The 13693-nt window shown below is 45.8% G+C and overlaps 1 protein-coding gene across 1 annotated transcript in view; it reads right to left on the bottom strand.

The window, feature by feature from the left end:
- LOC126530844 (adenylate cyclase type 10-like) overlaps positions 1-13693 on the bottom strand; it is a 41396-nt gene that overhangs the window by 20475 nt on the left and 7228 nt on the right. The window contains exons 8-11 of the mRNA XM_055070827.2: positions 13218-13407; positions 7215-7322; positions 3367-3653; positions 1327-1513 (exon numbers count right to left, since the gene is read on the bottom strand). Of these exons, the coding sequence (XP_054926802.2) occupies positions 1327-1513; positions 3367-3653; positions 7215-7322; positions 13218-13407 (772 nt within the window). The remainder of the gene's footprint in view (positions 1-1326; positions 1514-3366; positions 3654-7214; positions 7323-13217; positions 13408-13693) is intronic.

Here is a 13693-nt window from a genome sequence, read left to right on the forward strand (position 1 = left end):
ACTATCTACGCACTTTATACCACGCAGCGCGCTCTATATTGCTCAGATGTTTACTCTCTGCCAAGTAACGCGACGGCTTTCGTTTCACCCTTTCCCACGCTTCTCCTGTGCAAGCGCTGAGACACCCGTCACACCAAACTCCGAGGAGACGCAAAGAAAGCTACGGATGCCGTTATAGTATTTATCTTATCACTCACTGGAGGTACGCAGGTGCGCTAACTTTTGGGTTATTTGGTTCACGATGATGCCCAGATTACAAAACGCAATTTTGAGCGACAGATGAAGCGCTGCTTTCGGTATCTGCAGATGCTAGGCTTACGAAGTGAGAAGTAAAGCTCGAGCGCGGTGATTTCTAATATGCGGATGAGAAACGGGCGAGCTCGTGCTATAGAAGAGACGCACTGCAAACCACACCCGACACCCTGAGCCCCAGAAAGTCGACGAATGCCGAACACGTTATGTCAAACAGATGCTGAAGCTTACTTGTTCAAGTACAATGAATGGGTTGTTTAAACAAGGCAGTGTCGATGTAGCCTTCGTTTCCCACAGAGAGATGAGTGCATTTTTGTTGTTGTATGAAAGCCGGCGCTGTGAAATTGTTAAATCGTTAGAGCATTGTTCTTGCTACTTTTTTCTAATGCCAATGAGTTCTGAATGTACAGTGATGTAAATGTACTTCGCTAAATCAAGATTACGTTAATGCTGCCTTCCACAATATAACGCACTTTTTTGTAACAGCTTCTGCAAATCATGTTCTCTCCCTTTTCATTGCATCAATGTATGATGGATCGTGACCACCGCTTGCTTGCTTGTTTTTTTTTATGTGTGCATCTATAACAACAGTTACACTTTGATTACCTTGTAACTTACACGAGAAGTTCGCATACACTCTTAAAACGGTTGCACCCTTTGGTGTGTATATTTGTCCCACAACAATAATCGTCATCTTCCTTGCTTGCGTTTCCTTTCTTGAAAACTCGGCGCTCGTTACTTTCCGGTCGAGAATGCTGCGTCACACTGATAACGCGCATGCCGTTCGTGACTGGGAAGTACCGGGCTCGCAGCGTTAAAGAAAAGAAAACGCGGGCAAGACAGATGACGATTATTGTTGTGGGACAAGATAAGCCCCAAAGGGTGTAAATTTTTCTAAGAGTGCATGTTGCAAGCTTGCGTGCACGTCAATGTTGCGCCCTCCTGTAGGCCACCAGCACATATTTCAAGCCATTCATTAAAATGGCTTCTTTGTCTGTGCTACTGACATGTAACTATGTTAAATAAACTGAATTGAATTGAATAGAATTCAATAGGAGGCGGCGGCCAACTCACGAATCCCTCTCCCGGGCGATGTTCTCTCAGCTCGTGCTCGTCCTCCTTGGCCAGGGTGAACTCGCGCTTGATGCGCGCCTCGGGGGTCGTCGTCGAGTTTATGTTGTGAATCAGGTTTTTCTGCTTCAGCACCTGGAATATCTCCACCATGGCGGCGGGGTTGCCCTTGGTGTACTCCTTCAGGAGGCTGCATATGCATCGCGCGATCGATCGTGTGATAATGCTCAGTATTACACATGACGAGCGACGAGCAAACCGAGCTTGCACTACACTATCACTTGCACGCGCACACCAAGCGCGGTATTCTCGGGGGAGCACTTTCGGAGATACTTTCACTTTCGCGAGGTTTCACGTGTCTAGCACCGGTCACGCCGTCTATGGGTGACAGCGTTTTTCGCACTGTGCTACGAGAACGCACGTTTGGCATTGCGAAGAAAAAAAAAAAAAAAGGAAACGCTGCCATCCGTAAACGCCAGCGCGTCCGACGCTCAGTTACGAAAAACCTCGCGAAAGTGAAAAGTGTTCCCGAAAGTGATCACCCGAGAATACCATTTCAGCGCACTGCCTTGCCCTTTATGTATTTTCTATCTGCGGGTGTTTTATGTCGTCAAACTCAGCTATCGCCTTGTCTATGCGAGAAAATGTGAGCTGCACGAACTTTCAACTACAAGCTCTCCATAAAGAGGCTTCTGAGTTGTACTATCCGTCAACTGCCAGGCGCAACGGAGCCCACGCCATCGTCTATCAGACAGGTTTCTGTTGTATGAAGGAATATGCTAAGCTGAAAGCGAACTCTTGAAACACTGTGTACCAGCTTTGGTGATACCTCACTTTTTCCACAGAACACTCGGCAGAAGTTCTCTTATCACTCAAAAGCGTGAATAATAAACTTTCTGACCAGATCACTGCGCGCCCAGTTTATTTCCCGCTGTGCAAAATTGTCTGGAAAACAGCTTTCACGGCCGCTTTTGAAGCTAAGCAGGCGCGATAGCCGACGTATATTTTCTTACAGCGCAAGCGGCCGAATTTTGTCAGAAGCGTCTTTATTAGTTAAGCAATCTAAATCGATATCCGAAAATGTTCTCTTGCGGTGACGACCACAATTTAGCCTTGCATCTCCACTTAATTTTCGGTAAAATTTAACGAAACAGTTTTGCGCCAGTGCCGCTGATGTTAAAAAATTTGCACAGCCAGCTTAGGACTAAGACGAGCTTTTCAAGGTAAATGCATACGAAATATATAACTTAAACTTCCGTTCTTTTCTGGCGTTAAATAATACGAACATTTACAATGAGAAGACAGCGAAACTTTCGTTTTCATTTGTAGTTGGGCTAGTTCGTGCATATTTGTACATTAGCTTCAGATCGAAACAAGCGCCCACCACGCTTGCACAGAAACACGGAACGAATGGCCATAAATGATCACGTTGCTTTGTCTCCTCTGTCATAATTTGCCTTTTGTAGCGCTAAAAGCAAAAATATTAGTCTAGAACGACTAGTACAATAAGACGCTCTTCTAACTTCATGAAGCACGCCAAATTTCGTGTGCACCAGTGAATGGACGGCTTTACTGTACTGCTTCTGTCTGTACAGTGAGACATTAGACGCGCGCCCAGCCTTCCGACACCACTCTAGTTAATCATCCCTGAGCACAATGCTCGCAATTTTGAACACCTGCTTTTAACACAGAAAAAGGTACGCTGTGACTTGAAGCCATGTGCTTGCGGCACCATGTAGAAATAGTTTAGTCATTTGATCACCGAAGACGGAACAGGACGGTGAAATATATTTAGATGACGCAACGCGATGTTGCTAACATAGGTGTTATCTATGTGTTTTAGAAGTTGGATTTTACCTGAAGAAACTTGACGAGGAGGTCAATTTCCGCACGTACATTAACATGCAGCCGTGCGCGTCTTACCGTGACATTTGGGCAAACAACTGGTTCTTCCAGTTCGTAAAACAGACAGCTCAGTTAGTAAGAATGGACTTGAAAAGGTATTGCGTTTCGCAGATTTCTCCACGAGTCTGGGAAACGTACCGCAAAATCTGGTTGTGTATGCCCTTGACCTGCAGCCTCTGAAAGCAGAAGTCCGGGATGTACTCCTTGCTCAAGGGCTGAATGTCCACAATGAGCACGGCCTTGGCCATGATCTTCTGAATCTGCAGCGGCTGCTGGACACGCTCGGAATGCGGGATGGACGTCAGGGCCACCACGCACGGGTACTGGCTCGTCAGCTGGCCGAACTTGTCCAGCAGCTCCCAGGACAGCGTGTCCATGTAGTTTGCATCGTCCACCGCCAAGATGCACGGAGCCCTAGTGCACAGCTGCACCCCGCAGACGAAGAAGAAGCGTGTAAAAGGCGCAGGCCGGCGGGCGAGGCGATGTTGGAGGGGCGGCGGTTGCAGCCAGCGCAGAGAAATAATGTTCTCTGAAGCGCTCGCGCAATCACCGCTATTATTCGTCCTCGTTCCGTTGTTAAACTTTCTACGCGTGTTACTAGAGGCGCTGTTGGTTTATGTGCACAGTAAAAAGAAATAGATGTTACACCTGTATTACTGAATTTCCTTTCCATAAGAAAAATGTCATCTTTACCTAGCGAGGAGGTTTTATAATACAATGAAACAAAAAATGGGCGCCGACGCGGCCGTGATGTACTCGCACCAGCAAGTTGTGACGTCATGGACTTTGATGGCGTCTGCTACTTTCTAGATTCACTTTGTATCTGTAGAAATTGATTGCAATGTGCTCTAAAGAGCTACAAATTAGGCCTAGAAAGTTTCGAGTGCAGTTACTCTGCCTCTACGGTTCGAATACCAGAAAATACTTTGAAATTCGTGACGTCACACTTACATACAGGCGCTCAAGTTTCTGCGCACAAATTTGTTGTCTTTTGTTATAGTTGCGTTTGGCGTTCCGCAGGCCAGACAACCTCTAGCGCTGGTAGTAGGCGGCTGAAAGGATTTCGGCGGGAGACGCCTTGCGTCCACCAACACTATAGGGTGCCTACATCGGTATGTACCAGACATGTAGGCCTTAAAGAAAAAAGAAGTAACTGATTACAATTACAGTTAATTTTTTCTGTAACGCGTACATGTGATTGATTACTGTTACTAATTACTGCCTCACGGAAGTGAGTGAGCAATCACTAAAAAGTAATCGATTACTTTAGCGTTACTTTCCTCCTCCTCCTAATTATGCTCAAATGCAGTAAATAGAATGAGCCGGATTGGCATTTTTAATGCATGCTCTGTAGACATTCAGACCTTGTTTATTTTACTTCACCAAGAATTGCTTTTCAAAATTTTATACAATAACAATTCCTCGTTTTTTTTTATATATACTTCTGCAGCGACACTGGAAACTCGCCTAATGTGCGCGTTGGAGATAACGACTTCGTAGTAACGTACGAAAACCTTGCCCGACAGACTGGTTACTCAGTGCCACGACGCTCAGGACCGGGTTTTCTAAGAAACGCAGCCCCTCATTGCTGCTCGGCCTAAGAGAAGGCGCTCCAGGGCAGGGCCGGTGAAAACGTGAAAAAATCGTAATAGGTGGTTCTCTAGCACCAACGTTCCAAGTGGCCATCGCTGTCGAGCCATATAGAAGGGCCGTTTCAATTTGATCTGACTGATCTCCTCTCGGCGCGCTTCCCTCGTTAGCCATTTGGACAATAACTACTAATTGTAACGCACGCCAGCAGAGTTATCACGTTCCTTGAAAAGGTTGCTAAATCTGTAATGTAATTTAATATAATGCTGCATATTATTCATCTCAACAAATACTGTTCCCGTGTTACAATCACAAGAATATCTGTTTATGAGTCACGTAATATCAAATAGAGAAATTAACGAGTTTAACGGCCAAACACTTCTATCTATATCAGCGAACTCATAAACTGCTCTAAGTGAAGAATTGAACAGCAGCTTTTACCGCCTATGAAAGCCGCCTATAAGCGCATTCAGGATATAGGGAGATGTATTAGAAGAGAAAAGCTGAGAAGTTGGACAACTAAGAGAAGTGCGCAAATCTGCAAGCCTGCCATGTTCAGGTGTTCTAGGCGTATACCTGTAGGACGCCGATTGAATATAAAAAATGAAGTAACCTATGTGCATGTTTTCATCCCTTCGACTTCTGTAGCTCCCGCGGAATTTAAGTACTCAAAGCTCTGTCGCCTATCGTAGCTTCTTTCTTGAGAAGTGTAATTGGTTGCGTGCAATTGGTTACTGAAACTAAAGTAATGTTTAACAGTCTCGGAAGAGAACAGTTTACGATAGGTAGCGAGGCACTGGAAGTGGTAAGGGAATACATTTACTTAGGGCAGGTAGTGACCGCGGATCCGGATCATGAGACTGAAATAATGAGAAGAAGAATGGGCTGGGGTGCGTTTGGCAGGCATTCTCAGATCATGAACAGCAGGTTGTCATTATCCCTGAAGAGAAAAGTGTAACGCAAAGTGTATAACAACTGTGTTTTACCAGTAATCACGCACGGGGCAGAAACCTGGAGGATTACGAAAAGGGTTCTACTTAAATTGAGGACGACGCAACGAGCTTTGGAAAGAAGAATGATGGGTGTAACGTTAAGGGATAAGAAAAGAGCAGATTGAGTGAGGGAACAAACGCGAGTTATTGACATCTTAGTCGAAATCAAGAAAAAGAAATGGGGCATGGGCAGGACATGTAATGAGGAGGGAAGATAACCGATGGTCATTAAGGGTTACGGACTAGATTCCAAGGGAAGGGAAGCGTAGCAGGGGGCGGTAGAAAGTTAGGTGGGCGGATGAGATGAAGAAGTTTGCAGGGACAACATGGCCACAATGAGTACATGACCGGGGTTGTTGAAGAAGTATGGGAAAGGCCTTTGGCCCTGCAGTAGGCGTAACCAGGCTGATGATGATGACGATGATGATGTTGATGAATTGGTTACTGAGAAAAGTTAATGAATTACAGTGAGCTTTACTGAGAACAGAAAGTAATAGTTAAATTACAAAATTAGCAAAATACGTAACTGATTACGAGTTCTCAATTACACGAAATTCATTACGTAGAAGTCTGGTATATAGGCTCCCTAACTAATACAGGACTAAAGAAAAAAGAACATACGTGGGGAGAAAATACAGCCCTTGTAAAAGTCTTAAGTGCTCGAAAGCATATCGAAAGAAGGTTTCGAATGGCATTCTAAGTAACTGATCTATAGTTAACATTATCCCGTATTTAGACGGTATATAAAATAACACAAATTCAAGCACAGGCACGTGCCCACTAAGCTTAGAGTCCCGTCTTCGCATGACGCAAGTGGTGCAGACAAGCTGCATATACACAAGCACAGTACATACAAAAAGAACAGATGATTTCGTTCGTTGACTTCTGACTTGGTTCCCAGCTTCGTACAACCTTTGTGAAGAGAGCCGAATGACGGGAACCGTGGTGGGGCAATGAAGTCAAAGGAAGCATAAATGAAGGAGCTTGTGGAATACTTGGCCAGGTCTATAAATTTTGCCCACCGAGGAAGTTAATGTCACAGAGTACGTCAATTACTTCCGCATCTTCACCGCCGTCAGCATTACCGCATCTCTGTGATATCATGGTCTACAGCTTGCCGTTATAAGATTTGCATTGACGCTATCGCGGCCATCATCTTCGGGTACTAGCACGTCGACAAGTTCCGTAAACAAAAATCGCGACGGCACGACAGGCACGTCCTGCAGTGAACTACATATCGATATCAGTGGTAATCCAAAAAAATAAGAAACGGTCAGCGTCCAAAAGCAAAACAACGTAAGCGTCATAATACAGTGCACTGACGTCATAGCTAATGCCACGTTTGGATACTAAAACGGTGAGAAGCTGCCTCGTGTTGTCAGGTAAAAACTATACGCAACGTACCGACTCCGTGATCGCTATTAGGTGGTCCTTCGCCTGGGCCACACTCTTGTTCTGCCACGAGACGTCCGCCAGGCTTCCTGCCGTCGCCAGTCTCAGGGCGGGCGCGTTCTGCACGAATCAGCACAGGGGTGAGTGCCTCTGAGCTTGAAGGCTAGCAATTTTCTGTCTCCCCTTCGGCACCTTCTCCACAGGCGCCTTCTTATCGCCGTGTTTGGGTTTTGCGTTAAGTTTACCGCCGTTAAATTTGTAATTCGAGCTATCAAACTCAGCGTTTCAAAAATGATACGCTGGGCGTTGTGCTTTATGGAGCACGTGTGCACATATTCAGGTGAACAATCGTGTTGTTACTTGTAAAAAAATTTTTGCAACCACGCTTCTTGTACGTTCCAGAAGCGTATAAAATAGTCCGGTGTAAAAGTAAAGTTCAACAGGCGTAAACTCACCAGAGGCAATTTACAAGCGACCGCAACGCCTGTGTAAGTGCTGTGAATTTCATCTAAACAAGACTGGCGTCGGAGAGTTACCTATATAACATGCTCCAGCAAGATGTTACCAGATGAAAACTGACAAACCGTCGAAGCCAGTTCGGCTGTTGGTACAGAAAGGCAGAAGCCCAAAGCACGGACACGATAAAAACGAAGATAACAAAAACTGTGTTGGTGTTGTACTTATCGTTTTTGTACACGTGTATTGCAGGCCGGCCTTTCCGTACTATGATTTCCTGCAGATTTGCAGTTTTCTGACGTTCTAACCTCCCGTTTGACGGTTACCATAACAGCATGGCTGTTGGATTTGAAAAGACAGTAATGAAAAAATTAAATTGATCTGTATTAGTGCTATGAAATACCGAAAAATCCACTCTTAACCATAAGAGCCTTGGCAAGCCAGGAAAAAGATGCAAAAAATCACTATGTGAAAGTGGATGACCAGCGAAGCAGTGGAGCAGGCGACACAGAGCTGACATAGAATTTCGAACAAAGGTACGAACACATTTATTGTCCTGATCGTGACGGTAGGTGTGCACATACATTCTTGTATCACCACTGTTATTAAATGCGTCCGTCAGATAAGACAATGAAGATAAGACATACTCCCTTAAGCAATCGTTTATATCACCGTAAATATAAAAAAAGTTTAACGACGACAGATGATGAGCGGCAACGGAGCCAGCTGTAGAAAAAGAGGGCGACGAACGTACGACCATAGGCACGAACGCATTCGAGCGGTTGCGCCGAGGAGCGCCAACGAGCAAGTTCGCGGGTTGTCCGCGGGTGACGGATGTGACCTAGGCATGTGCAGCTTCACTGTTTTCGATAGCTTTTTATTTGGTTATTCGTGAGATTCTAGTGCGTAAGTTAAACATGCATGGAGTCAGTGATGCTCTTGGTTTGCTCCCGAAAGGGCTCCTCATACTAGGTTTCGCCATTTTAAACAGACAAACGCACCGCATGTTTCACGCGCTATGTCCGTAAATGATGCATGACACGTTGTTCCAGTTGATGAATGGTATGAAGTTTTCCTTTCCTTTTACATCCCGGAATGTGCTCCTGCAGTTTCACTGGCATAATTGTTCAACAAGCAACCCTTTTACTGCTCTGTCTCAGCGCATTAGTGTCTTACAGGCAAAGCACGATTTACAGGCGGGCGGAAATGTAGGAAGTTAATAAAAAAAATCACCAACCCTATCCCTACCGGAAAATGGATGCAAGCGAAGCTTGTCCTGCGTGCACTTGACCTTCGTCACGGTTAGTAACCCACAAACAACAGTGCCGGATTGCTGCGGCCTCCCGCTCCTTCAGCTCGGGATCTTCTCGGTGCTGTCGGACTGCCTGGGCTGGGCGGCTCTAACGGCTGGATCGGCGAATGACTCGGAATGGCTGGACCAGCGAATGAGACAATGAATGACTCATACCCCCTTAAGCAATGCCCAATACCACCGTAAAATAAATTAACGCGTGCTCCCCATTACGATTTCAGAAAAAAAATGAAATTCTACGCTGCAATGATGAGCGGCAACGGAGCCAGCTGTAGAAGGCGACGACGACGACGACGACGAACGCGCGAGCGTAGGCACGAGCGCCTCCAAGCGGTTGCGCCGAGGGGCTCAAACGAGCCAGGTGTGGAAGGATAAGACGATGCTTGAGCCATTGCTGATGATGATAGTTGACGATGATGATGTCATTGCTGATGATGATGATGACGGCGACGATAGTTTCTTCTTGCCAATGAATGGCTCATACCCCCTTAAGCAATGAGCGGCAACGGAACCAGCTGTAGGAGGAGACGACGACGACGACGAACGCGTGAGAAGTGGCACGAGCGCGCTCGCGCGGTTGCGCCGAGTGGCCCCAACGAGCCATAGTTCGCGGGTTGTTCGCGGACGACGGAAATGATCTAGGCAAGTACAGCTTCGCTGTAAAACGAAAGACGGGTTGTTTTCCGTTGCCTTGAAGTTTCCCCGTTAGCTCGCCGTGATGCCTTGGGTTTTGATGACGTCTTCTCGGGCCTAGGTAATTTGTCATCGGTAAACATGGACTGCATTATATTCTAAAGGAGCCACAAGCCGACTAAGTTCCTCTAACTTTTACTGAGCCACAATAGCCTAATAAGAGGAAATACATTGAAAATCGTGAGGTCACACAGGTACATACGGGTGCTGGGTTTTCGGGGTCAAATGCGTGCTGCTCCGTGAAGCTTTACTGGTCTTCCACTCATCATGAGCACAACGGGCTTTGGTGTGCCAGTGAACACGTAACAGAATATTATGAGCAATAAACTACACACACACACACACACACACACACACACACACACACACACACACACACACACATATATATATATAGACGGAGAGAGAGAGGGAGAGAGAAATTTATAATTTCAGTCTATCATAGAAAACACATATTAAAATGAGAAACAAAGAAAGCTATATCAGCATTTACAGATCAAATATTGAATTAGAAAGCATCATCATCATCATCATCATCAGCCTGGTTACGCCCACTGCAGGGCAAAGGCCTCTCCCATACTTCTCCAACAACCCCGGTCATGTACTAATTGTGGCCATGTTGTCCCTGCAAACTTCTTAATCTCATCCGCCCATCTAACTTTCTGCCGCCCTCTGCTACGCTTTCCTTCCCTTGGAATCCATTCCGTAACTCTTAATGACCATCGGTTATCTTCCCGCCTCATTACGTGTCCTGCCCATGCCCATTTCTTTTTCTTGATTTCAACTAAGATATCATTAACTCGCGTTTGTTCCCTCACCCAATCTGCTCTTTTCTTATCCCTTAATGTTACACCTATCATTCTTCTTTCCATAGCTCGTTGCGTCGTCCTCAATTTAAGTAGAGCCCTTTTCGTAAGCCTCCAGGTTTCTGCCCCGTACGTGAGTGCTGGTAAGACACAGCTGTTATAAACTTTCCTCTTGAGGGATAATGGCAACCTGCTGTTCATGATCTGAGAATGCCTGCCAAACGCACCCCAGCCCATTCTTATTCTTCTGATTATTTCAGTCTCATGATCCGGATCCGCAGTCACTACCTGTCCTAAGTAGATGTATTCCCTTACCACTTCCAGTGCCTCACTACCTATTGTAAACTGCTGTTCCCTTCCGAGACTGTTAAACATTACTTTAGTTTTCTGCAGATTAATTTTTAGACCCACCCTTCGGCTTTGCTTCTCCAGGTCAGTGAGCATGCATTGCAGTTGGTCCCCTGAGTTACTAAGCAAGGCAATATCATCAGCGAATCGCAAGTTACTAAGGTATTCTCCATTAACTCTTATCCCCAATTCTTCCCAATCCAGGTCTCTGAATACCCCCTGTAAACACGCTGTGAATAGCACCGGAGAGATCGTATCTCCCTGCCTGACGCCTTTCTTTATTGGGATTTTGTTGCTTTCTTTATGGAGGACTACGGTGGCTGTGGAGCCGCTATAGATATCTTTCAGTATTTTTACATACGGCTCGTCTACACCCTGATTCCGCAATGCCTCCATGACTGCTGAGGTTTCGACTGAATCAAACGCTTTCTCGTAATCAATGAAAGCTATATATAAAGGTTGGTTATATTCCGCACATTTTTCTATCACCTGATTGATAGTGTGAATATGGTCTATTGTTGAGTAGCCTTTACGGAATCCTGCCTGGTCCTTTGGTTGACGGAAGTCTAAGGTGTTCCTGATTCTATTTGCAATTACCTTAGTAAATACTTTGTAGGCAACGGACAGTAAACTGATCGGTCTATAATTTTTCAAGTCTTTGGCGTCCCCTTTCTTATGGATTAGGATTATGTTAGCGTTTTTCCAAGATTCCGGTACGCTCGAAGTCCTGAGGCATTGCGTATACAGGGTGGCCAGTTTCTCTAGAACAATCTGCCCACCATCCTTCAACAAATCTGCTGTTACCTGATCCTCCCCAGCTGCCTTCCCCCTTTGCATAGCTCCCAAGGCTTTCTTTACTTCTTCCGGTGTTACCTGTGGGATTTCGAATTCCTCTAGACTATTCTCTCTTCCATTATCGTCGTGGGTGCCACTGGTACTGTATAAATCTCTATAGAACTCCTCAGCCACTTGAACTATCTCATCCATATTAGTAATGATATTGCCGGCTTTGTCTCTTAACGCATACATCTGATTCTTGCCAATTCCTAGTTTCTTCTTCACTGCTTTTAGGCTTCCTCCGTTCCTGAGAGCATGTTCAATTCTATCCATATTATACTTCCTTATGTCAGCTGTCTTACGCTTGTTGATTAACTTCGAAAGTTCTGCCGGTTCTATTCTAGCTGTAGGGTTAGAGGCTTTCATACATTGGCGTTTCTTGATCAGATCTTTCGTCTCCTGCGATAGCTTACTGGTATCCTGTCTAACGGAGTTACCACCCACTTCTATTGCACACTCCTTAATGATGCCCACAAGATTGTCGTTCATTGCTTCAACACTAAGGTCCTCTTCCTGAGTTAAAGCCGAATACCTGTTCTGTAGCTTGATCTGGAATTCCTCTATTCTCCCTCTTACCGCTAACTCATTGATCGGCTTCTTATGCACCAGTTTCTTCCGTTCCCTCCTCAGGTCTAGGCTAATTCGAGTTCTTACCATCCTATGGTCACTGCAGCGCACCTTGCTGAGCACGTCCACATCTTGTATGATGCCAGGGTTAGCGCAGAGTATGAAGTCTATTTCATTTCTAGTCTCGCCGTTCGGGCTCCTCCATGTCCACTTTCGGCTATCTCGCTTGCGGAAGAAGGTATTCATTATCCGCATATTATTCTGTTCCGCAAACTCTACTAATAACTCTCCCCTGCTATTCCTAGTGCCTATGCCATATTCCCCCACTGCCTTGTCTCCAGCCTGCTTCTTGCCTACCTTGGCATTGAAGTCGCCCATCAGTATACTGTATTTTGTTTTGACTTTACCCATCGCCGCTTCCACGTCTTCATAGAAGCTTTCGACTTCCTGGTCATCATGACTGGATGTAGGGGCGTAGACCTGTATAACCTTCATTTTGTACCTCTTATTAAGTTTCACAACAAGACCTGCCACCCTCTCGTTAATGCTATAGAGTTCCTGTATGTTACCAGCTATGTTCTTATTGATCAGGAATCCGACTCCTAGTTCTCGTCTCTCCGGTAAGCCCCGGTAGCACAGGACGTGCCCGCTTTTTAGCACTGTATATGCTTCTTTTGGCCTCCTAACTTCACTGAGCCCTATTATATCCCATTTACTGCCCTCTAATTCCTCCAATAGCACTGCTAGACTCGCCTCACTAGATAACGTTCTAACGTTAAACGTTGCCAGGTTCATATTCCAATGAAAGCATGGCCCGGCATAAAAGCAGGCGGCACATTAATCAACCTGTTACCACCAAATAAACGAAAATAGGAGTTTTTAAAGAATACCGTTGTATTATTTCAACACTGTTATCAATTTAAACTGATTAAGTGCTTGTCCTTAGCGCCCCTTCGCATTTGTAAACGCTACCCTTGCAGGACAAGGGGTGTATACCTTGAGTCGGATGATACCCTCCTTGATGACGAGAGGCGTGGACGAGTCGGCTCCGAGTATGTCGTCCAGGATGGTGTTGTTCTCCTGCTGCGGATTGAGGCCGTAGCTGTCCAGCAGCCGGCTGAGCAGGAAGCACACAGCGCTGAACGGGTTTCGCATCGTCCGCACGCTAGCGTGGCACGTTCCAGGCCTGCGCATGCGCGGTGAGAAGTCACCAGCGACGTGCGCCTTCCTTTCGGGGTCTCGCAAGCAATCTCGGATACACTGAAAACACTCTGTGCGCGGACTAATGATGGTATGGCGCATTGTTGTTTGCTCCAGAGTTTGAATTGGCAAATAAAATTGTGAGGTTGTTAGCAAACCGAATGGTGCTACGATGGTATTGAGCTCGACCACCTGGGTTACTTAACGTGCGCTCAAAGCACGGTACACGTGCGAGCATTTTTGTATTCCAGCCCTACCGGAATGCGGCCAGT

This window comes from Dermacentor andersoni, chromosome 5 (assembly GCF_023375885.2).
Source record: "Dermacentor andersoni chromosome 5, qqDerAnde1_hic_scaffold, whole genome shotgun sequence".
In the NCBI taxonomy this organism is placed as follows: domain Eukaryota; kingdom Metazoa; phylum Arthropoda; class Arachnida; order Ixodida; family Ixodidae; genus Dermacentor; species Dermacentor andersoni.